Below are 23,703 nucleotides of genomic sequence, written 5' to 3'. Positions count from 1 at the left end.
AAGAAGCGATCTTTTGCCCTGGCCTGGGCATTTATCACAGCTGCACACCTATTTAGGTCAGAACAGAATACAATCACGTGGCTCAGTTGATTATAAGCTGCATTGGGAGCACTGGAGGTCAAGAACTACAGAAGGCAATTCAAGTTTTGAAGGACCCTCTTGAACAGAAAAACATCCAAAGTAGAAAAGCCACCAAAACAGAACAATGGAGATCAAGGTCGATATGCATCTTTGTATATGAACATTAATTTTCAGTATCAAAAAACACGCAGCTCAGGCAACAACTGATTGAAAGATATTCAAGACTTCAAAATTCAGATTCCCACTGTATATAGTGGACATGAGACTTACAATAAAGTATAAAGTAATCTTTTTCATGAAATCAGCTTGAACACATAAACCTACATGAACAGATTGGTCAGAAACAACAGCTATTGGGCGATGAATTATGAATAATGATCTACAGCAGAGTAATGATGGTTATTGACACTTGACCTTGTATGGCCATTGCCCAGTGATTGGTCGACAAATCAAGGTGTGATCATTATGTGGTCAGACACAGCAACAGGCCATGGATTTAACAAGCAAAGAGACAAACAAAAAATGAAGGGATGGATGCTAAAAAAACGGAAGAAAGTCTACAACCTCGGTTACAAGCAGAACTACGTACATTGTCTGCAGCAGGCTCTGTGGAACCGTGCAGCTAGTCTTGGATGGGAAGTTCCAGAACAATCCAGGCCCCATCTATCAGTACAAAACAAGATCCATTTGTAATTCAGCTATACACAATATTGGGTATTCAGATAACTCTCACAGTAAGTATGTTAAACTGGGCAAGATATTGAGGAAGCCCCCTCCGAGTTTAGCTTCTGTACACTAAAATGCAAACTTGTCCCAGGGCATGCCTCTTACAAGGAGATGTTTTATGAAAAGGTTCCAGGCAATTCACAAAATCCTCTATAAATGACATTCTTTATATAAATATCAAGCCAGGAGTATCTATTAAAGTAAAGCTAACATGCAGTTTATTGAAGAATCTTTTTCCATGCTCAGTGAAGGAACAGTACAACAGTTCTAACAGAAAAGCTTCCAGGCAGTATGGGTTTTGTACGAGTGAGACAGAAAAGTTTCCAAGGCGTCTGTTGCATTGTTACATAATGTAGAAATGGGGGCATCTCGTTGTTGTCTTGCAGGAAGATTTAGCAAAAAAAAATTAATCAGCCTTGCATCAAGTTGCGTCAGAATTGCCATCTTTTTTACAAGGCTTAATGAAAAAGATCCATTAATTTCAATTACTTATTTTCAAAACCATGCCACATATTATCATTCATCTTTACAGCTGTAATCATCCCACACATTAGTAATTGAAGTACCTTCTTGAATTTCCACAAACCAATGTATTTCAGCTGCACGTCATGTTGTCAATCAAGTGTGACAAAGGTGTGGCAGTTGCCTTTAGCTGTAGCATAAAACAGTTTTATTTTAAACTCAACATAAATATTTTCATTTTAAGGCACGTGCCAACAACATCATCCATCACCCCTTTAAAACTGAAAGTGTCAAGACTTATGATAAGTCACGGTTTATCCACCCTGGAAAGTTCCACGGCCCTCCTGGCCTCCTATGCAAGCTGGCACCCAACCAGCTACACTGGCGTCAGATATTCTGTGAAGTGTCATTGAGATTAGGAAAACAAAAGCTCTGCTTATCTGTTATTACACAGACCTGAATATTTCTCAGAACCACGGCAGACAGCATTACTCCAATGAACAGGAAAGGACACCTGTTAGTAGACTTACCCTGAATTTAAAGGGTGGTCTGGATGGACTGTGACTGGCTTCCTGTTTTTGGCAAAGCTTCCCTGTCTGACGCAGTTATTTTGCGGGGTTAATAAATTTAACCTGTCGACCTCCCATTCACGCTAATGCAGAGGCTGGAACTATAAAGCGTAGCTTATGACACAAGCGCTGTAATATTCGTAGGAGGGACTCTAATGCCTCTCTTGAGATGGAGTCCCTCAAGGCCCTGTGTTGGGGCAATATTTGATCTGATTGTATCTTCATACAGTACACCTTGCACCAAAACAACAAAGTATTTAACATGACCTAACAACAGATGTCTTAGAGTTCTCTTGAATAATCATTCTAAATTGTGCCTAATTGAAAAAATGACCACAATAAGCAAAGAGATATTTCTTACCTCGCTGAATGACTGTGCTCTGTTGTCGTCTTAAAGGATTCTGATGTGTTTAGCCTCTTTTTGTTTGCTTGGGAGTGCCTTTCGGAGCGATGCTGTCTACCCAGTGAGGACTATGCTGTGTGAATCTCTGTACCTCTGTTCCACCCTCCCTCATTCGCTCACTCTTCCCCTCCCTTCTTTTGCTCTGTAATAAACAGAGAACACGTGTCCTCTTGGATGATGCAGCCTGAGCCATACCAACAGATGAGAGTGAGACAGAGGGAGGAAGAGAGAAAGAGCACTCACAGAGAGGGACAGAGAAGAGGGACACACAAGGAGAGAGACAGAGAGATAAGAAACTGGATACAGGAGAGGAGTGAAAGAATAGCAAAGGGCAGACATGAAGGAAGGAAGGAACCAAGGAGACAGAAAGGAGAAAGAAATAGTGAAACAGGAATATTGAGAAAAGCCTGGAGGCTTAGAATGAAAGGCTGTCCAATTAGACCACAAGTGGCAGCTCTGTACAAACGATTCTTACACTTCAGGGAGAAAGCACAAATTTGGCAGCATGAGCTTTTATCAAGTCAGTTTTTACTATAAACTCTGTACTTAAAATCCCAAGATTATAAGTACCTACTCATATACCCACCCAAACACTGCTATAACAAACCCACACATTTACTTATCACAGCATGAATCGAGGACACAGACACATACGCCCATGCACATGTTGGCACAAAGCAGTTTTCTTCTTCTTTGTACTATTTCATAGCAATTTCCACTTTTCCCTGAAGACTACTTCTAATGTTAATCAAAGATTCTTGCACCAAAATCAGCTGTAAGTAGCCATATTTTTCACCCTCCCCCTAACTCTTGGAATTAGTCAGTTTTTGCTACTGTAACTTTTAAAGCTAAATTGGCTTAGTCTAAATGTACCGAGGCAGTCTAAGGTTCAAGGCTGGTTAACATGGTCCAGTTAGCCAGTCCTATTGGTAGATACCATAACTACGCCAATAAAAACTTTAAATTAATGGTCATTCAGAAGAAGCTGCATGCCTGACTACATATTTTAGACACAAACAAATTAATAAATGTTTGGGATGGTGGTAATATTAACAATGAAGATGATACTGATGGAGATGACATACAGTGTGCTGATCCCTTGTCATCTGCAAGACGCCAAGAGCCTTGAATCGTATAAATCAATATCCTAATTAACACATCCAAAGGATGGAAAAACTGCACCATGCCTTGTTTCCCCCTACAGTCTCACTGTCTTTAATATTCTTTAATGCTGTACCAAGAAAAATGTTACTGGCTAGTCTGACTCAACCGGTAGCTTCTGGCTGGAAATTGTCAGCAATTTTGAAATGGCTATAAAACTTTTCCCTGGCAATTCTGAGGGTCTTTTGCTGTCGGAAAGTCCATATAACCCACTATGGAGCCAGAATCAGGAATCTAAATAAACTTTTCTCATCTTGTTGGCACAGTTGAAAAGTCAAGGGGGGAAAGGGAGCACATGCCAACCCACTAGTGTTCCTTCTGTTCCTAAATTTTAACAATATAAAATCAAATGAAATATGATTTGGTGACTGAATCAACCATGGCAGCTTCTGTTATTGTTTGAGAGAGATGTTAAAGCCAACCTACAGGATTTCAGCACACTTGTTGAGTTGACTGAATGAGAGATGTCACATATAATCAACTCATATTATTCTGCAGTCTCACATGTTCTTGGTTGAAGGATGCTTTCTGCTCTTCAACTTAAAACTTGCTAATACACCAGTTCAAACCAGTCCCAAATTATAATGTTTAGCTTTATTTGGAATTATGGACTAGTTATCACCACATACTGTTCACAGCAGTGTAGCATAGTATACATTCCTCCCTGCTTCATTGTTTGTTGCAAATTAAAGACAGTCACACATTCTTGGCTCACAATCTTGCAGGCTAATTGACCATTATTTGTCCCTATATTAGCTCTGCGATAAAGAGAAATCAGGTCAGTCGCCTTTTTGGGAAAGGTCTAGAACAGGAGATGGACACTAGCCAGGTTTTAAGTGGTGAATTGGGAGAAACCTGGCAGCAGAGTAGACCACAGTTGATAGGCTAAGCACGTTTTGAGTCCTTGTTTATCTGAAGTTTGGTTGTCTGTACCTGTGCCAATGTGACAACCTTAACGTGCTCATTGGTTAGCAAGACATAACCAAGGCACATGCTATCACAGAGGCAACACAGCTGGCTCGCTGCAATGTGGACAGTGTCAATATTGTGCATCTTCGTCTGGAGTATAGATGGCCAGAATAAGGAGTGTTAGAGGGTGACGTACAGTAGAATTTGACATAACTGCTTAAGTGAAGTGAAGTGAAGTGAAGTGAAGTGACATACGGCCAAGTATGGTGACCCATACTCGGAATTCGTGCTCTGCATTTAACCCATCCAAAGTGCACACACACAGCAGTGAACACACACACACCGTGAACACACACCCGGAGCAGTGGGCAGCCATTTATGCTGCGGCGCCCGGGGAGCAGTTAGGGGTTCGGTGCCTTGCTCAAGGGCACCTCAGTCGTGGTATTGAGGGTGGAGAGAGCGCTGGACATTCACTCCCCCCAACTACAATCCCTGCCGGCCCGAGACTCGAACCCACAACCTTTGGATTACGAGTCTGACTCTCTAACCATTAGGCCACGACTTCCCACTGCATAACTTGCTTTTTAATAACTGATACTTTCTGTTCAAACTGGATGTTGTCTGAAACATAAAAATGCTTATTTTATTTGACAAACTACATAACTGCAAAAAAGAAGTAATGTGAGAAATGCACTTACTGTAAGGTTTAGGCCTTGTTCAAGGACACAACAGTGAAAGCCACTATGACACAACAGTGAAAGCCACTATGACACAACAGTGAAAAGCCACTATGCAACTTTCTTTGAAGTTTGTGGTTGCCCATGAAAAAAATCACTGCCACAAGCTGTAGGTTGTTGCTATGTGGTTGCTACGGTGTTTCAGCACATAAAATTGGATTCTGTCTGAAACACAATGCTTCTTGTATGTGGTGATGTGCCACTCGAATGAAGATAAAAAAAAAAAAAAAAAACTAGAGATGGACAGCTGAGCTATGACTCATCCCTCCATTATAGCAGGAACGAGGGAGAACAGGTCACTCGACTCTGATATTTATGGATGTTTTTTTTTCTCATCAGCCTGAACGCACTTGTCCGTCAAACTGGAATCGCCTTACACTGATAGAGAGAATGGAATACAAGGTGAGGAGAGAGAGGTGGTGAGACAAAAAGACATAAAAACACAGGAGATGACACCATTTATTGCACATCCAACACTCGCTCTGCCTATTTATAAAAGACAGGTCACTCTGCAGTTAGCAATACTGCAAACAAAACAGATGAATGAGGCATTGCAAGTAGCTCAGAAAGCAAAGGGCAATGTCTTCCAACACCCTATCCATTCCGACATCAAACATCAGCAGAATTCCCACAAGGGTTGTTTTAAGGGTTGCGGCAATGCCTAATTAAAAAACTGAACAAATCTGATAAAGAACTCTGTGGGCATGTTGGACCACTCAGCTCATACAAAATTAAGGCGCACCATATGTAAATATTATTGAACCTGTAATGTTTACAAAAGATCTGATGAGTAACAATTTTGTAAATAAGTTCATTATTAATAACAAGCAACAGCAAGTGGTACAAATAAAATCTATATTATATGTTCCATATGCCATTAACCTAAATACATTTGTGAAAAAGAAGTCCACCACAGGTTCCACCATCAAAAATATTAAAAAGGGGGGATAAAACACTGTTCTCAACCTCCCACCTGCTATAGTGCACAGGCTTGTTTGAGCCAGTGTTTCAGAGTGAATGCAAACCCAGTCGGGGAGAGATTAGCCACATCTGAAGAGCAGCACGGGGGCGTTAGCTTAGCTACAGCTAATCCTCACACCTCTGTTTCTCTCTCCATCTCTCACTCTTTTGCCTCCGAGTCGTGTCTGTTCTTTTCAAACGAGAAGGTCTGAAAATCGTCTCACTGGAACGGCTAAGGAGAGAAGCCAAAAGAAGCTCAAAGAGAGACATGGGAAAACTAGTGGATACTTTTCCTTCAACTCTGTTAAAAAGAGATGCAACACAGTCAGCTGAGGAGAGATGGGATCTGAAATCATTTGCAGGATTCTCATACAGTTAAAAACATTAATAATTCTGCAACGAATTAGAGGTCTATTGAGAGAGGAAGGGATTGTGGAAAGAGTGCTTTTTTAAAAAATGGTTTAACTTTTTGGGTTCACATCAGAACCCAAGTTCTGATTTTCAGTCTGTGTGTGTTATTCTAATGAAATGCAATCTTAATGCACAAAGAAATGTTCTAGCACACAGTCTACTCAAAATATGCAATGCTGCTACAGAGAGTGATACTGTAGATACCTTGTGCTTGCATACAATCTCTGTGAAAGCCTTGGTTTGGTAATGAACTGTCGTTTTCTAACACTGCACACTGGTCTACATCATAAAATATTATAGCCTAAGAGTCTGCACTTTAAGAAATATCTTGCTTGCACTGTAAATCAGTTATTTATAAATGCCACTGCCATGGATTCTTAACAAAAACAGAATATTAACAGGGTTATTTGGCACTAGTTGGGTCAGTTCCATGTTCATGACTCTTAAGAGGAGTAGTACATCTCTAGCTCATGCCAGAAAAGCCACACTGTGAATCCAGGTCAGGAGTGATTCATTGAGCAATAACAAGAAGACCCAGCATGGGTCATGGTGAAACACTTGACACCATTCACTAGGAAGCTAAGGAACTGTAACCTAAGATTTTTAACTCTGTATGTAGTGAAGGGAATAATCTTTAAATGATAGATACAATGACATCTAATACGTTACATTTATATAGCGTTTTTCTGGGTACTTGAAGCGCTTTACATGGAAGGGGGAATCTCCTCAACCACCACCAATGTGCAGCATTCACCCATAGGTAGTGTTGCTATGTGGTTTCTAAGATGTTCAAATTGTTTTAATGCTATACAGTTTCTAGCATGTTGAATGGGTTCTTAAAAGGCCAGGGAAAAATCTCGGGAAACTATCTAAGTACCTTGTTCAAGGGCACAACAGTCATGACTTTCACCTTGTGGAATTGAATCAGCCTTCTGGTTAATGTAGCCCTCAACCACTATGCAACACTATTCGAGAGAGAGGGAGAGAGAGAGAGAGAGAGAGAAATTTACTCTTTTCAAACATTAACTTTTATTTTACTGTCTGAATATGTATGGTTATTCAATAAGGTCATTGCCCCATTTGTAATCAAGCCACCAAATGATGTAACTTCAAGAGAACTGTAGGGCAATGAGTGACTTTTCTTTAGTTTAGACCTTTCAAAAAGTCAATAAATCCCTCCTGCCCTACCCAAGCCAACTCAGCTGAGGCTGCAGAGAGATAACAAGGTCGATATGACCATCCCAGAGGGACATATCAATAACTTCCATCCTGAAATCACGGATGAGTTCGTCCACATCAGCCGACCCACATTTTACACATGAACAAGCAGCTAGGACTCAAAAACATGCTCATTAAAATGAAGACTAAGACTAAGACATTTGATATCTGATCTTGGAGAAAAGAGATTTCTCAATTCAAATATACATAACATCATAAGGATAGATGTTTGTTTTAAGAAGGGAGAGAAAGGGGCACCGAAGTGTGGAGACGTGCAGTGATTTGATTTGTCCTTGTGTTGACTGATGCAAATAAGCCTTGCTCACACACACACACAGTCACGAACAACCTGATGACGCATTCAAGTGTCACCTCCAATATTCTAAATATAAGAGCTCATGGATTATCAGAAACCAGCACCCTTTATATGACAGCATAAATGCAAACTTGTTTAGTCCTCTTTAGGATGAATAAATGGAAGAATCTGTAACTGCTTTATAAAAAGCGCATCTCTGGGAAAAAGACATATTTGTAAAAATAAAGAATTAATGACCTATATGAAGTTTCAAAGAAGAAACAAAGAGTGAAAATAGAATAAATTCATTTATTGACCATATACCAAACTGAAATATAGTTTATACACAAAAATATTACAGTAAAAAGTTCACAAGAAATTTCAATAACAAACATGCATGTGTCCCATTTTCTCACACACTCATAGGAAAGTCTTCTAAGTCCTTCTTTGTAATCTTTTGGACATTCAGGCCTGCAGGTCTGTAATTTTCCTCTTTCTGTAGTTGATAACTAGACTAGAGGCAGTGAGGTGAGAGGACCGGCCCTTTTCCCACAGTTGGAAACTGTTTAGTCCACTCTGGCCTGCCTTAAACAAGCTCCTCTCTAAGCAGTCCAAGCGCTCCACCAGCGCTGATGTGTCTTCATTGTAAGCATTCTGGGAAGAGTCCATTGTCCGGCGGAAACGACCAATGAAGGTCTGATAAGAGAGATAGGGACAGTATATAGATTTTATGGAGGCATACATATACTGTATATAGGATGCAGAGACAGACAGAGACATGCATTTAAGTCTGTTCAGCTGCAAAATAGAACTAAATTTGAATAAAAACAGCAGTAGAAGTGATCGAAATAAGTAGACTTTATGACTAAAACTAAAAGACAAAAAAAAACATTTTGTACTTGCAATTTTATAGACAGAAGAATTTAACCATGTTCTTGCTCAAAGTTCAAAGCTACCTGTTGCTTTGATTTTAATAATACACATTACCAGCCTTAATAACTATGCTGCAAACATTTAAAGCCCTAAATTATGCCCTGAATTTTACCTGAACTTATCATAGAGCCTAAATGGTGTTCACTGATTGAACACTACAGAAGTATATGTCCTATTCAACCTAGCATATCAGTCTGCCCAGCAACTGGTCAGTACTAGTAATGATTTTAAACACACTGCTCCCTCTACTGGTTGAAGAACGAAACAGCAGATGGATTATTACACATCCCTGTTATTTTTTTATTGATTTCAGCATGTGAAGCAAAACACCAAGCTTTCTTCTAACCACCCATTACTAACAGGATATAGTAACTGAAACACAACTCATCATATCTTTTATGGTTAACTTTTCCCTAATGGCGTTTTACAGCCATAATTGTGTATTTTGTTACCTATCTAGTCATGCTCACCTATCTTGTGTGATCTATCTAGTCATGCTCACCTATCTTGTGTGATCTATCTAGTCATGCTCACCTGGAGGATGGTGTTAGCAATCTCTGGGTTTTCTGGGCTGTCAAAATGTAGCATCTGGGAGCCTAAACCATAGTAATACGGCCCCATTTTGTGCAAGTCTACAACAGTGGGATCCGCCCCGAACACTGTTCTCCAGCCCTCACGATACACCTTTGGCAGCTCCATGGACAGCACTCGCCTCTTCCTTTCATACAGGCCCTTGGCCAGCCACAGTGGCATCTCCATCTTTGTGCCCTGAAACGTAAAAACACAAGTACAAATCAATCAGGTACAAAACATACGTGCCAAAAGACAGAACCTGTTTCTCATGAATGAATGAATGAATGAATGAATGAATGAATGATGCATTTATATAGCGCTTTATTGTGTATTGCTGTACACCCAAAGCGCTTTACAATCATGTGGGGGGTCTCTCCTCAACCACCACCAGTGTGCAGCATCCACTTGGATGATGAGATGGCAGCCACACTACAACGGCGCCAGTGCGCTCACCACACACCAGCTACAGGTGGAGAGGAGAGAGAGTCAAAGAGCCAATCAAGTGGATGGGGATTATTAGGAGGCCATGATAGACAAGGGCCAGTAGAGGGAATTTGGCCAGGACACCGGGGTTACACCCCTACTCTTTACGAGAAGTGCCATGGGATTTTTAATGACCAGAGAGAGTCAGGACCTCGGTTTAACGTCTCATCCAAAAGACAGTGCTTTTTGACAGTATAGTGTCCCCGTCATTATACCGGGGCGTTAGGACCCACACAGACCACAGGGTGAGCACCCCCTGCTGGCCTCACTAACACCTCTTCCAACAGCAACCTAGTTTACCTGGCGGTCTCCCATCCAGGTACTGACCAGGCTCAACCCTGCTTAGCTTCAGTGGGCAACCGGTCTTGGGCTGCAAGGTGATATGGCTGTGGCATATGAACTTAACATTAAACCACCACACAAATATGTCGTGGTTAGGGACTTATATTTAGGGTTGCAAAAAGGTGGAAAATTTCCAGTAAATTTGGGTACATTTTTGGAATCTAATGGAGACCCTACTTATATTTAATGAGAATGCAAAGAACTTTCTATCCATGCAACACTGTCCAACAAACATCAACAGCAAACTGACTATTTCAGTTCCAATATTAGTGTTAACAATATAATTTATATCATAAATATTTCCACAGTGCCGTTTGTATTTGTAACATTCTGTGGTGAAGATGACAGCTATGCAAATTAACATTTGGCTAATAAAACAACTCGTCCTTTTGTCATGTTAAGGCTAACTTCATAGTTAGCATTTTATGCACATTAAACAGATATAATATTTTCACAATTTTGCACAACTTTTGAGGAAATGAGGAATTTACAGCTTGGTTGCAAATGACGACCCAAATAAAAATGCACGAGATATTTATCTGGCATGCTTTTTTGTCTCACTTGTAACAAAACAGTACTTCTGTTAAACGAAAAATGAACATCTGATATTGAAGATCTGTCAATCTTCAACAACAATAACATTTGAAAAGCCTTGATTTAACAAACTACCTTACTTTCAACTCATTGTACACAAAAGTACTCCAAAAGGTATTAAATCATTTTACAACAGTTAAAAAACAAACATTAATGATAATGTACCTCTGGTATGTCGCGTGTCTCGCTGGACTTCTCGAGGAACCCGAGTCGCGGGAACGCGCTCTCAGTCCTGCACGGCACGCGCTCGTGAGAAAGTATAATATCATCGAGAGAAAAGAAATTCTCCTCCATTCCAATCCCCGGGGGAACTGGCGTGTAGGATTGCGAGTCCATTTTTATTCTTTATGAGCAAACGAAACTAAAATACAGTAAAAAAATAAACAGGAACATGTCAAAACAACAGCACTGTAGGCAGCATTTGGCGCGCAACTTCAAATGAGAAGCAATAGAGCATCGAGCACGAGGAGCATCGAACAGACGCGAGCAGTCAATAACAGAGCGATGAAGACAGACAGCAACTCAAATCCTCTTTGATTTACAGCAAACTTATACTTTAAAACGTGCTAAAGAGAAAAAACTAGGTCAGTAAAAAAGAAAAAACAACTACAGTAGTTTGGTTGGCTGCTGTACTTATTTTATTAGAACATAAAAACGTTATTTTTAGAAAATAAATCAAATAAGGAAAAAGTATTTAAATTAAGATATTTAATATTATTTAAGATAATTAATACTACTTTCTGCATTGTGTTTGTGCAGCTAAAACGTAATAAAAATACTGATCAATAAATCTTTCGTGTGCATGTATCACTTTGTCCATCAGATGTCGCTATTTCTTTATTTTACCAAACAGTCTGTAATTGCAGTGATTACTACTGTCTGACAAAACTGGAAATCATTACAAGAATAGTCTCATCTAAACATAGCATTAGTTTGCCAGTGGCCTGTCATTAAACAAACTTACAATATAAACATCTTATTAGTATGTTGTAAATTCAAAAGTGGTTTACAACACAATATAAGCAGACACTTTTAAAACTTTTGAAACTTTGAAGTTCTTGCAACTGCAAGTCAGTTTCTGTTCTTGAATAATTCTGTCTGAAGACCTCTGGTAATATATTATCTCTAACTGGACTGCCTCACAACTGTGTGCTTTTCATCTTCATACAAATGCCATTATATACTCAAATCCACTTTGGTTTATGGCATAAATATATGAAAAATAAGTTAATGAAGAGGCGATACCAGGTCTTCTTTTAAAGAGAAAAGACAGTATTGCAGTAATAAAGGTCACAGTTAAATTTACAGAACAGACTCAGTACTCTGTTTTATGTCATCTCTTTATAGACATCAATTATGGTTTTATTTAGGCTATCCTAAGATTACCCATAAATTATATTCTCAAAATGGTCCTCAGTGACATTGCTCAATGCCCTGAACACATTATACTTTGACTAAAATGTTGTTGTATTGTGAGATAGGCAGGCGGTAGGAAATAATATAATAATCATGTACTTTGTTAATTTTAAAAAGCCTGTAATGTAATAATTTATATCACTGTCTATGGTTGTTATGGTCCTGGTTACAAGAGCATGTCTCTAAAAGATTTAGGTTTTATGCAACGCACACTGATATTAGTGATGTGGTCCATACATCATTTATGAATGCAGAAATATTAATAAGCATAATATATTGATTTACTGCAAGCGATGAGAAGAAATGCAAAGATAGATGCTTTGTCTTACTGAAAGTTTATTTGATTGTATCGCTTATTATTTGATTGTATATTGCATTTAACAGCATGCCTTATATTTGTGTGTGTGTGTGTGTGTATACACACTATATATATATACACACATACAAACAATTTTTTTCCAACTTTCTATTGACTTTTTCCTGTTTATTATTGTGTGTGAATCAATGATTTGTCAAACATTTATGCCATTAAAGTACTTTGAAACTGCAAACTGAAAGAGGAAATTATGCACATATCAGTTTCTGATCTTTAAACTCTGTAACTCTCAAAAGGCCCCCAAATTTCATGGCTTGCTCACCTACACTCGCATTTTTGGCCCCATTATGGAGATGAAATACTATCATTTTCCTCTAGATAGCAACTCAAGCATTTATTAGGCCTCCGACTGAAAGGTTGCAAATGAAAACATGAGGAGTAGGCTACCAAAATTAAATCATGTCTGCCGCTTCTGTTAACTTCATTATGGCAACGTTACTGGGTCACATCTCTGTCCTCCTTTAACACCAGATCACCAAGCGGCTGTTGGAGACGTTGTCTGCGTAAAAAAAAGAAAGGACACTTCTTAATAATTGATTGTTTGGGCTAGGTATTGTAAATCCATGCTCGCGTTTACAGCACATCTCGCCAGTGTTAATCCGCGTATGCGCAGTACCCGCCTCTATTGTCTCTCAGCAGCGGCGGCACAAGCTGAACCCATCTCCAGGCAGACGGAGGGAGGACGAGCGGACCTCTGGACAGATACACTGGACGGGTATCATGGCTGGTGTATTTCGAGTCAGTCCTCTCTGAATAAGAGAGAGCTTTTGCATTCAAAGTACTGCGGATGTGTTGTTGCGCCTGGTGATTTTGGGCAGGCTGTCCTGTCAGTTGCTTATAAGACGTGTTGCGTTTTTGCTCTCGCGAACGGCTTTATTATCACCCCCTTGTTCCCTAAGGTGCTTATTGAGACTTTAGGTCCATGATTCGACCAGGAAAATGGGCTGTTGCGTCTGCGAGACACAGCTGTTTTAGTCAGACTTGATCGCTTGTTTTGGTCGCTTGTTTGAAGGAGGCTCGAGAAGCGCCGCAGAACCCTTTCCGCGACACCCCCACCCATTTTAGCGGATACTTTTGGATGGGGGGCAAACAGAGCACGGCGGGGCGGCCCCGGGGAGCTTTTCCCGGTGTCTCGACGGATGACAGCGCGGTGCCACCCTCGGCCCACTTCGGACACTACCGGCCAGGGGGCACGATGGGACTGCGCAGCCGCTCGGTGAGCTCCGTGGCGGGGATGGGCATAGATCACAGCGCCACGGTGCCCTTCGGGTTTTACACCCCCAGAGGAACAGACTCGGGCAGAGCCGGAGGGGGGTCTGGCACGGATCCCGCTCATAACGGGAATGGATACCAAGAAACGGGCGGCGGGCACCACACGGACGGTATGCTTTACCTGGGATCCCGGGCGTCGTTGGCAGACACGTTGCCCCTGCACATCGCGCCCCGATGGTTTAGCGCCCATAGCGGTAAGTGATAACTCAAACTCCGCATAAACAGGGCGCAGTGGCACAAAGCGACATCGATGCCACCGCATGTAACACGGAATATCTCTCGAGGGCACGCTGCTGCGCCGGCGGGAGACCCGTCTGACCAACAGCTGGACTCGACGTTAATAAGCCAGGTTGCCAAATCTTACTGGGACAATTAGCCTATGATTACAAAGGGAGGGGGGCTCAATGGTTATTATCCGCTTAGTGTCTCTGTGACTGGGGATTTTGTTTCATTACAGTGACTCGAATCTTTTGAATCGCTTCACTTAAAATATTTATTTGCTGGTTTGTTTAGCGACTCTTTCTGCATCGTTATGTCAGTAGGTGGCGACCATCAAGTTTATTTATTTTTTGTTTGTGCGAGCAAGTCACTGAATCAATTATTGATCCGATTCGTTAAAAAACGTTAAGTTTGACCTCCATTAGAGTTGCATTAAGTACATTATTTTAACTACGGATGATTATAAGTCAATATATTCATAGATCATTTCCACCATCCTCTTCTCAGTGAAATCGACATTAACTCGCTTGACAAATTAAGCGAACAACAGTCAGTTTATCAGCATAAATAAACATAATAGATGCACCCTAACTTTCACGACTCATTGAGTTCATTCCCATTGAAATGACTCATTCTTTGTTGACTCATTTAGTGCTTCATACAGTAGTTTCAACCAATAAAATGGTCCATCACAGCCAGTACTCGAAAGCTACATATTCTTGCAATATCAGTCCTCCTAGACAGTCCCTTGCCTCTAAAGGAAGAGACAGAAATATGAGTCAGCACATGGATTCATTCACGACTGAAACACCTAGGCTTGTCAAGGCCTGAGCTCTCTGATGTCTTCCAGCCTCAGTCTCTTGGTGCTCATTAAGCTAGCCCCAAATGTGGCCTCCAGAGGAAACCTGCCAGATGTAAACAATTTGACTCCATTTTCCCTTAAAGGTTATTCACTGACACCAAATGAGGTTTCCCTCATTTTCAGGCTAACGTAGCTCATGTTAACAGGTGAGGCGTTCAAGTTGAATGTCATGGCGTGTGATTTGGCTTCTAAACAGTGATCACCCAACAGGTTGCCAGGTTGCTACTGTGAGTTAATGAATGTCACCGTGAACACAAGAGAGGTCAGGTGCCTTTCTGAAGGGTGAGGCTCAGGGATCATGAGGGGAAATGGTTCTTGGAAAAGTTCTGCCTGTTCCCCTGTGTTTGAAAGTAAGACTTAGTAAATAGGTATATTCTCATGTCAAACATTTAATGAAATGACTCATTTGAAACACTGACTTAAACATACCACTCATATCAACCCAGTTTATCTATCATTTAAAGCTGCAGAAATGTGAATACATTTACTGCAATTTTATTTTCCTCTTTTAAAGAGTTTGTAATCTTTTACTCACCCTCATGTTGTTCCAAACCTGTATGCATTTCTTTCGTCTGTAAACCACAAAAGCAGATCATTAGGGTTTTCTATTAATACAGTGTCAAAATCAAAATCATCCTTCAAAATATCTTCTTTTGTGTTCCACAGAAATAAGTCATACTGTAAGTATATACTGTACTGTAACCAATTGCATTTGTTAAAAAAACATTCATTCTTTTTTTACTCTATTTTGTAATAATGTCCTAGTATACTGGTTGTGTCCTTCACAACCAGTATACTCAAAAGGTACATATTTATTCTATACAAGTCCTTTAAGACAGTAATCTGTTGGTTTGAGCATACTAGAAGCAATCTGTTTGGCTGGCCATTGGCAGATGGGGGAGTGTTCAGGAAACCTGTTTGGCACTCATTATTTTTGCAATTCTTTTCAGCCAGTGGCACAGAAACCTCACCTTTAATAATCGACTGCACATTTATGGTTTACAGTTTTGTTTTTGGACTATTTCAGGAAAAATATTAACTGTATAGATTTGATAAGCGGTAAGCTTATATTATCCGTAGAGCTATCAACCCCCTACAGGCTCTATGAATGAGCCTGGATTCAATCAGTGTCTTACAAGTAAATTCTGTTTATTCTCACTAGGCAAACAGAAGTTTTGTTTACACGAGTGGCTGGCCTACTTGCAACACATTGTAGAGAACTTTAAGCCTACCTCCTTTATTCATTTATCTCCTGTGTCAAACTTCATGATATTTACAGTAACTGCATTACCATTGACCATCTTTGGTGAGGTGGAGTCAGCGTTCTTTCTTTCTTTCTGTTCATTAAATTTTCATTTGCAATTCTATATTGTTATGTACATCCAAGTGAATGGATTACTAAAAAAAAGGAACAAATAAATAGGGAAGGGATAGGATTCAATCCACTGGTTGTTGATTGGATGGAGGCAGATCTTAATGTGAACATGCAATCGATTGTAAGAAAGGGGTGATATTTATGCAGACTAAATAATTAGAGTATTCTGGTATTTTTTGTTAAAAAGCATGAGGTCAAAAAAAATAATGGTTCACAATAAGGTCAATGATATTTTTTTCTAAATGGAAAATTGATCAAATCTGTGAAAAACAAACAATATGTATCTGAAAAAGAAAGTTATGCTAGTTGTGCAAAACTCACAAGCACACTATGATTTTCTGAAAAAAATATAATGCAATATATTAAATACATTTCTATATATCGGAAACTAGTGCTTACATTTTTCAATATACTTCAATATGTTCATGATGTACATATAAAAATACATATATACTGTAGCAATGAAGACAAAAACTGCACTACATATTTACATGTAATAGCTTTATTAAACAATTAGTTTCTTAAGAATTTAATGCTTGGTTTTAAATAAAACTGTAATAAACTGAACACATTTTATCTCACATTACACATTTGATAGATTAAAATATGTGTGATTGTATAAGTACAATAGCTGAAAGCTTAACTGAATATTTTTATTTTTTTAATTGAGGATTTGTTAAAGAAAAAAGTTGTTAAAGTCAATATGGTGGGTGGAAAATTTGATTTGCCATTTACAAATTAATTGAACTGAGTACTTTATGTAAATAAAAATACATGGATATATTATCACAATATATATTTTCCTCATAACTGAGTACATATTGTAGATACATGTTGCCATATAAATGTGAATATACATGGTATATGTATGTTCTAGGGATGCAACAATACAGTTAGCCTACGGTTCAATACATACCTCGGTTTTTTAACACGGTTTTCGGTTCGGTTCGGTTCTGATGGCTTGACACATAAGTGTTTTTTTTGTTATTCTATGCTTAGGCAATAGGAACAGTAAGAGGTTAAGGAGAAAAAAATAAAAACGATTTATTGCAATACTCCTTTATTTTACTTAAAAGCCAAGAAAAGTACACTAGTTCCTAGTGTATTGTATAATAAAAAAAATTAACACTGAAATCTTAGAGCTGCTGGTAGCCCATGTACAAACTGGGGAACACATAAATTCCTACATTTTGAAAATAAACATACATGTGAAGTTAATAAACATAAATTGACCATTTCAAATAAATTTGTACTTCAGTAAACATAAATAAACCATCTTAATTAAACTTAACAGTTGGAAGTATTTCCGTTTGAGTAGGCTATACGTGTAAAACAATGCTTGCACACAGTCATTTTTTTGTTCACCGTTTTTTCTTCCTTGGCATTATACTCAACGGCAAAACCGACATGTCTCCACACCGCGGATTTGAAAGACGCCGACACTTCCTCGTAGCCTCACTTCACCGCCGCTCGCCATGTTAAAGTGTGGAATGATGGTTATAAGCGCCCCCTAACTTTAGAGAATAGTGATTGAATATTTACTCGCGGGAAGGAGTTTCCTCATCTCAGCTCGTAGACTTACAGGCACACACAAACAGTCAATTCGGAGAGAAATAAAAACGCACGTAAATTATTTAAATGTAAAACCGAAAAAACCGCAATTCACAAGCGCGTATTGAACCGTGGATGTCGTACCGAACGGTTCAATATTATATTGAGAATTGTGGCATCCCTAGTATGTTCAAATATGTTTACACACACATAGTACCATATTTTATTACATGCACATCTATATATGAAGGATATTATTGAATATAAAATTTCAGATTACGATATATAAATATATTGTCACATATTTTTCAATATATGAAAAGTTGCAATTCCTTAAGTATTTTTCAGTATATTGTAATATATTAACACATTATATTATTCAGTATATTTTCAATATGCAATAAGTCATTTAATATATTGATTGTTAATATATAGGAAATATATATTTTATATAGGTTGTTGGTAAGATGTTCTAAATGGTTGCTAATGTGTTCTAGGTGGTTGCTAGGGCATTGCTAGGATGTTATTATGTTCTCAAGTTCATTTGATATTCTGATCCTATGATACATGATTTTTTATTGCCTGCCAGGAGAATATGATTTCTTAGAAAAGTAGCACACCTCTCCTCAACAAGCCGCACGACTTGAGATGTCATTCATGTTCGTAACACAGATGTGTGGGGTGAGTTATGGGCTGGAAAATAAGTATGAGCAATCGTAGTTGTGATGTTTTTCTTAACAAGCACCACTAATCATCAATAATTGCCTTTATTTAAAGAGTAAGCACTGGTGATTTAAAGTTGACTCATTGATAGTTGTTTTTGAGAGGAAGTTTTCAGAATAATTATAGGCTCATTGTGTGAGTAGCAGTGTTTAATTTCCAATTAGAAAGTGGTATGTCTTGCTGATATTTTTTGTCAAAATTATGAATTCCATTCTGTGCTGTCATGGCAGTCTTCACATACTGTAGCTAGTTTGCTTATTTCAAAGCTGGTCCGTCCATGTTAAAGCTGTAGAGTTTGTGTTGAAGGCTGGTCAACTCACCTGTTTGCTGCACACAAGCAGATTAAAAGCAACAGTAATCGCTCTGCTAAAAGTGCTCTGTTTAATCATTATTGCTCACCCATTAGAAAACTGAGTAATCATTCACTTGGCCTTGGCTGCATGATTGCCACTTTTAAAGCAGCCCTCATATCAATGAAAGATGACAATTTAAGTCAACATCAACATTTTGCATTAATTACAACCGAAATTACAACCAAGTGTTACAGTGCTGGTTTTAGTGGCAAGTCTTTTAGGAATGTTGGGATTGTGGAACATCTGTGCTTATCTGTCTGGCAGCAGGATTCAAGAAATATAGGTCACTCTCTCAAATTATTTCTGCTTTTCTTTGCTTCACTGGTCTCTCTCTCTCTCTCTCTCTTAGCTCAGGGTGTAATACATTTATGCAAAGACACAGATGTACATACACATGCGCAGCATCTTACTGACACAAAAGGAAGACACACATGAGTCCCAAAAACAAAATCAGACACGCACGTATGCACAGATATACAGGATGTGTTCCAATCGCCTGGTAGTGTCTCTGAAGTTGACTTCACGGGATATTCAGCCATGTTGAGTGAAAAAATGTGGGGGATGAGCTAAAATGAGGGGTTTTGAGTAAATAATTTTGTACCATGTTTAAATACTGAATGTCGTAATGTAAATAAACTTTTTTAAATTGAATTTGTGTGATTTGAAAAAATAGTTTGCTAGATTTAGAGGGTCTAAATTTAAATAGTAATTTAAATTATGCAAGGTATTCCGTATATTGATATAATATAAAATAATGGGAAATATTATATTGAATATGCTAATGCTAAATAAATTATGATTTTTATGTAATTAACACTTTTTATTTTTATATAGTATATTATTTGCAAAAACAGATACATTTTCAAAAATCATCTTTTTTATTGTTATCATGTTTTTGTGTTCTCATTTATGTTAGGTTATTCTGTTATCATTGTGTTAGTTAGCTGTATTTTTTTTTTTAACCTAATCAAAATAACCTAAATGCAGTAACCTAATGATTGAGATTAGTTGGAATGCACAATGAAAAAAACATGAATTTTGAAAATTGTTAAAAATGTTTTTGCAAATGAACACTTCATATATATATATCTGGCATCATACTCAACCCCTTTTCTGCTGAAGTAAAATGGTTACTCAAGTTTAATGACATTGCCATTGCCATATCCCCTTCTCAGTGCACAGGGAGCAGTGTACACTGCGTAGGGCCCCTGTGAATCGGAAGGCAGCTACACACCACAGAGTTGAAGGAGGTCAGCTGTTGCTGTGACAACCCTGTCGCTTGCCACCGCTGTTTTCAGGCTGCAGTCTTACATGCAGCCTCAACAAGCCTGCCACCCCCACAACACTCGCACACTCATTTCACCGAGACCCAGAGGGAGGGAGAGCGAGCGCAAGAAACAGAGAGACATTTCCCCCCGCCCCGTCACTCACACTTCCTGCATGTAGCGGCTCCTGTGAATGACAGCTGCCAGAGCTCCTTCAATGAAGGAGAAGCCGCTAGTGCAAACAACCGGCCAATTAGAAGGCCGTGACAACAGTTTCCATGGAGCGGCGACCAAACCTTGCCATTATACAGTGGAGACCAGCTAAAGATAAACCTGTGACAAGCACAAGGGCGGCCTGTGTCGCCCAAGGGACTTTTTGCGATGTAGTTTTTCGCCATTGTGTGCTCACTTCCTTGTCTTTTGAGACCTTACACATTGTTACGTGATCGTTCGCACGCTAGTGACGAGAAAAATATACCCCCGTCATTTCTCTCAAGGGCCAAAACAACATCCTGTAATCAGGAAGTTTACAGAGGAAAACAGTATGTCTGCATCTATAACCACACACACACACACTCCATGTCATTACCTCCCTCTGGTTCTGCTGTTGCCATGGAAACAGCTGTTCTTTTCCGACTGAAGGTAATAAGTTGAAACTAGTTGAGGAGAGTTCGTTCTGATGTCATGTGAACACGTTACGCCCATGTATGGGCATCCTGGCCGTTCCATTCAGGAGCGTCGGAGGCTGTGATTCAGATGGCCCTCCGATGGCCGCCGCTGATGTCGAGACACAATAAGCCTCCTTGTAAACAGCGTTCTTTGAGAGCTGATAAGCGGTGAAAACAACATGCAATATTGATTTGTTTTTGTTGCCGCTTTTGCTCTCTTTTATGCGCTATATCTCTCTACACTTTACATTTAAATGCATTTGTGTCTTGTAACCTTCTTACAGTATATTTTACATAGTGATAAGACTGATAAAGATTATTGTCAGTTATGGATAACAAGTGTCTGATTAACTGCCAGAAGTGTTCTGGAATTGTCATCCACATGTTACATTTTGGATGTTGGTGAGCTGGCGTTCCTGACCCAGTTTCCTATCTGGCTTAACTAGCAACATTTATTTAGTCATCAGCATTTATTGTGGTTAACATAATGCTTTCAAACTTGTAGAACTTATCTATGTTTTTTTTGTTGTTGTTGTTTTTTTGGACTTTTAAGAAATTAAAATTGCTGCTATTTAATAGATAATATTTTAAACCTTTTGGCCGGTTTCACAGACAGGGCTTAGACTAAGCCAGGATTAGGTTATTGTTCAATTAGGACATTTAAGTCATTTTTTATAAACATGCCTTAGATATGATGTATTTTAAGATCAGTCAGTGTGTCACAGATCGGCCAGGCTCAATCACCAGTCAATCACAGCGCACTCCCTCACCTGAATTCTAATCACCTGCACCTGTACGTCATCAAAGGCAATCATCAAATACTCCTCAAATACTCACACCTCACAATACTCCAGTGTCCGGTCTCGTTCCTACGAAGAGGACTACTATAGCTATCATATCTCTATGCTTGATACTTACCGTCTTGTTTACTTACCTGCTGTATTCCATCCCAAGTGTGTCTTCCTGCGATCCCAAGTCTGTCAGCTCCTGAGTCTCGTCCTGATCCGCTGTGTTGTGTTGGTAACAAAAGATATTCATGTTACCATCCCTCCTGAACACCGAAGAATCCTTGTATCATCACTTACCTGATTCATTCCACCACCTCAAGTCTGTCAATAAAACCCGTTCACATTACGTCGCTCAGTCTGTCCTACTTCTGTAACACAGTGCAAGTTGAAACAGCTCAGACTTACATTTTAGTCTAGGACTAGTCAAAAAACTATCAAATTTAAATTTTATTATTGGCTTATCGGTAGCAACCGTAATATTAATATCAGTGTATCCCTTATAATCTCACGTGTTGCTTCAAATGAGAATTCAACAATATCTCAGACTGTGCTCGGGTTTGCTAAGCTACCCATCATAAAAAGCAATCAATATAAGATTTCAAACATTTCTGATCACATTCTTCCAGGACCAATTGGTATTATTCACAATCATTTTATAGCTCTGTCCTTTTTTTATATAAATAATTCTAATTAATTAGTGTAAAATATTTTAGGAGAAACATCTGAGGTGGAGGCGACGTAAATGATACGGCTCCTGAGCTGTGAAATAGCAGCCGTTGAGCAATTCAAATTTCCTCTGGGACTGTATAACATAAACACTTAAAATTGATATGTTTGTGTATAACCTACAAAGTGATATGGAGGCACTTGCACACACACAAACACACTTGCGCTGAATAAGCTAATACATAACGCCCTCGCAACTAGTGACAGGGAATGCCCTTGACTCGTCTGCTCTTGAATCCGAGGCTGCTTGTTGTGAAGGGGCATGCAGATGCAGGAATACTGTCCTGATGGGCACTGCTTTAAAAGAAGCTGTCATGCTGTCTTCTTGCTCGCTTGCTCTCTTCTCTCCTTCGACAGTGCTGTGTCACCATGTTTGTGTCCTTGTCTCGCTCTTCCTCCCTTTTCCCTCTGCTCTTTCCTTTCAGAATGTTCTTAGATTAATAATACAAGTATACCATTGATGAAAGTGATATATAAACCAACCAGCCAATTACAAAATCCCATTTACTTTCCTCATAATTGCAGAATCGATTAATTATGCATAATTGACCAATATTCTTCATGTTGCTTGCTTTTAGTGAATAATTAACCCATCTGGTCTGAACATCAGAGCAAAAAGTTTTCAAATATTTTTGAGTGAATTTTTAACCAAATGTTGTGTAAAATAAAATTTTGAATCATCTAATCATGTATGTAGAGAAAAAGTAATACTTTTAATTTATTTTTTCTTTGATTAATTAAATTTAATTTATTAATATCTATATATTTCATGTCTTTAATGCACACAGGCCTATACATCGTGTTTACTAATTTATGATATAATATATTGTTAATATATTGCAAATATATGTATATTCCAAATGTATTTATATCTACGCGTATCTATGATTTCTCATAATTGCAGAATAAATTAACTGTGCATAAATTAGCAATATTCTTCATGTGACTTCAGAGTTCTCAGATATTGTTTCTGTACATTTTTACTAAATATTGTGTACATACATATTTTGATATGTACAGTGGTGTGAAAAAGTGTTGGCCCCCTTCCTGATTTTTTTATTTTTTTGCATGTTTGTCACACTTTAATGTTTCAGATCATCAAACTAATTTAAATATTAATCAAAGATAACACAAGTAAACACAACATGCAGTTTTTGAATGAAGTTTTTTCATTATGAAGGGAAAACAAAATCCAAACCCACATGGCCCTGTGTGGAAAAGTGCTTGCCCCCTAAACCTAATAACTGGGTGA

At 38.8% G+C, this 23,703-nt stretch overlaps 3 protein-coding genes across 12 annotated transcripts in view; 1 reads left to right on the top strand and 2 right to left on the bottom strand.

Annotated features, from left to right (window-relative positions):
* LOC306868270 (protein NDRG4) overlaps positions 1–2,450 on the bottom strand; it is a 34,330-nt gene extending 31,880 nt beyond the window's left edge. For 4 of the 10 annotated variants that reach the window (XM_079414367.1, XM_079414371.1, XM_079414375.1 and 1 more), the window contains exons 1-2: positions 2,200–2,413; positions 671–744 (exon numbers count right to left, since the gene is read on the bottom strand). In XM_079414367.1, coding sequence (XP_079270493.1) covers positions 671–744 — 74 coding nt within the window. In that variant the 5' untranslated portion in view covers positions 2,200–2,413. Of the gene's footprint in view, positions 1–670; positions 745–1,373; positions 1,460–2,199 lie in introns of those variants that run through there. The other 6 variants (XM_079414372.1, XM_079414377.1, XM_079414368.1 and 3 more) reach the window with 5 other exon arrangements.
* Positions 2,451–8,222: 5,772 nt separating this feature from the next.
* LOC306867943 (DNA replication complex GINS protein PSF3-like) lies at positions 8,223–11,331 on the bottom strand. Its single transcript, XM_079413897.1, has 3 exons — positions 11,023–11,331; positions 9,400–9,633; positions 8,223–8,628 (listed from the first exon to the last, which is right to left on the bottom strand). Exons 1-3 carry the CDS (start codon positions 11,191–11,193, stop codon positions 8,398–8,400), a joined length of 636 nt encoding a protein of 211 aa, XP_079270023.1. The 5' UTR covers positions 11,194–11,331; the 3' UTR covers positions 8,223–8,397.
* A 1,964-nt stretch (positions 11,332–13,295) lies between these two features.
* The window catches only part of LOC306868431 (E3 ubiquitin-protein ligase znrf1-like), a 34,156-nt gene continuing 23,748 nt past the window's right edge, over positions 13,296–23,703 (top strand). Inside the window, exon 1 of the mRNA XM_079414590.1 lies at positions 13,296–14,115. Within this exon, the coding sequence (XP_079270716.1) occupies positions 13,728–14,115 (388 nt within the window). The 5' untranslated portion in view covers positions 13,296–13,727. The remainder of the gene's footprint in view (positions 14,116–23,703) is intronic.

This window comes from Barbus barbus, assembly GCF_936440315.1.
Source record: "Barbus barbus genome assembly, chromosome: 50".
NCBI lineage: Eukaryota > Metazoa > Chordata > Actinopteri > Cypriniformes > Cyprinidae > Barbus > Barbus barbus.
Note: the sequence above shows the minus strand (reverse complement) of the source record. Positions and strands in the feature narration are given on the sequence as shown.

Bases quoted from the DNA above. Each gene is read 5' to 3' on its own strand.
- LOC306867943 (XM_079413897.1), bottom strand. From the start codon at position 11,193: ATGGACTCGCAATCCTACACGCCAGTTCCCCCGGGGATTGGAATGGAG. The intron at 9,634-11,022 runs GTACATTATCAT...TTTACGTTTCAG, and splicing joins AGACACGCGACATACCAGAG to GGCACAAAGATGGAGATGCC. The intron at 8,629-9,399 runs GTGAGCATGACT...CTCTCTTATCAG, and splicing joins TTGCTAACACCATCCTCCAG to ACCTTCATTGGTCGTTTCCG.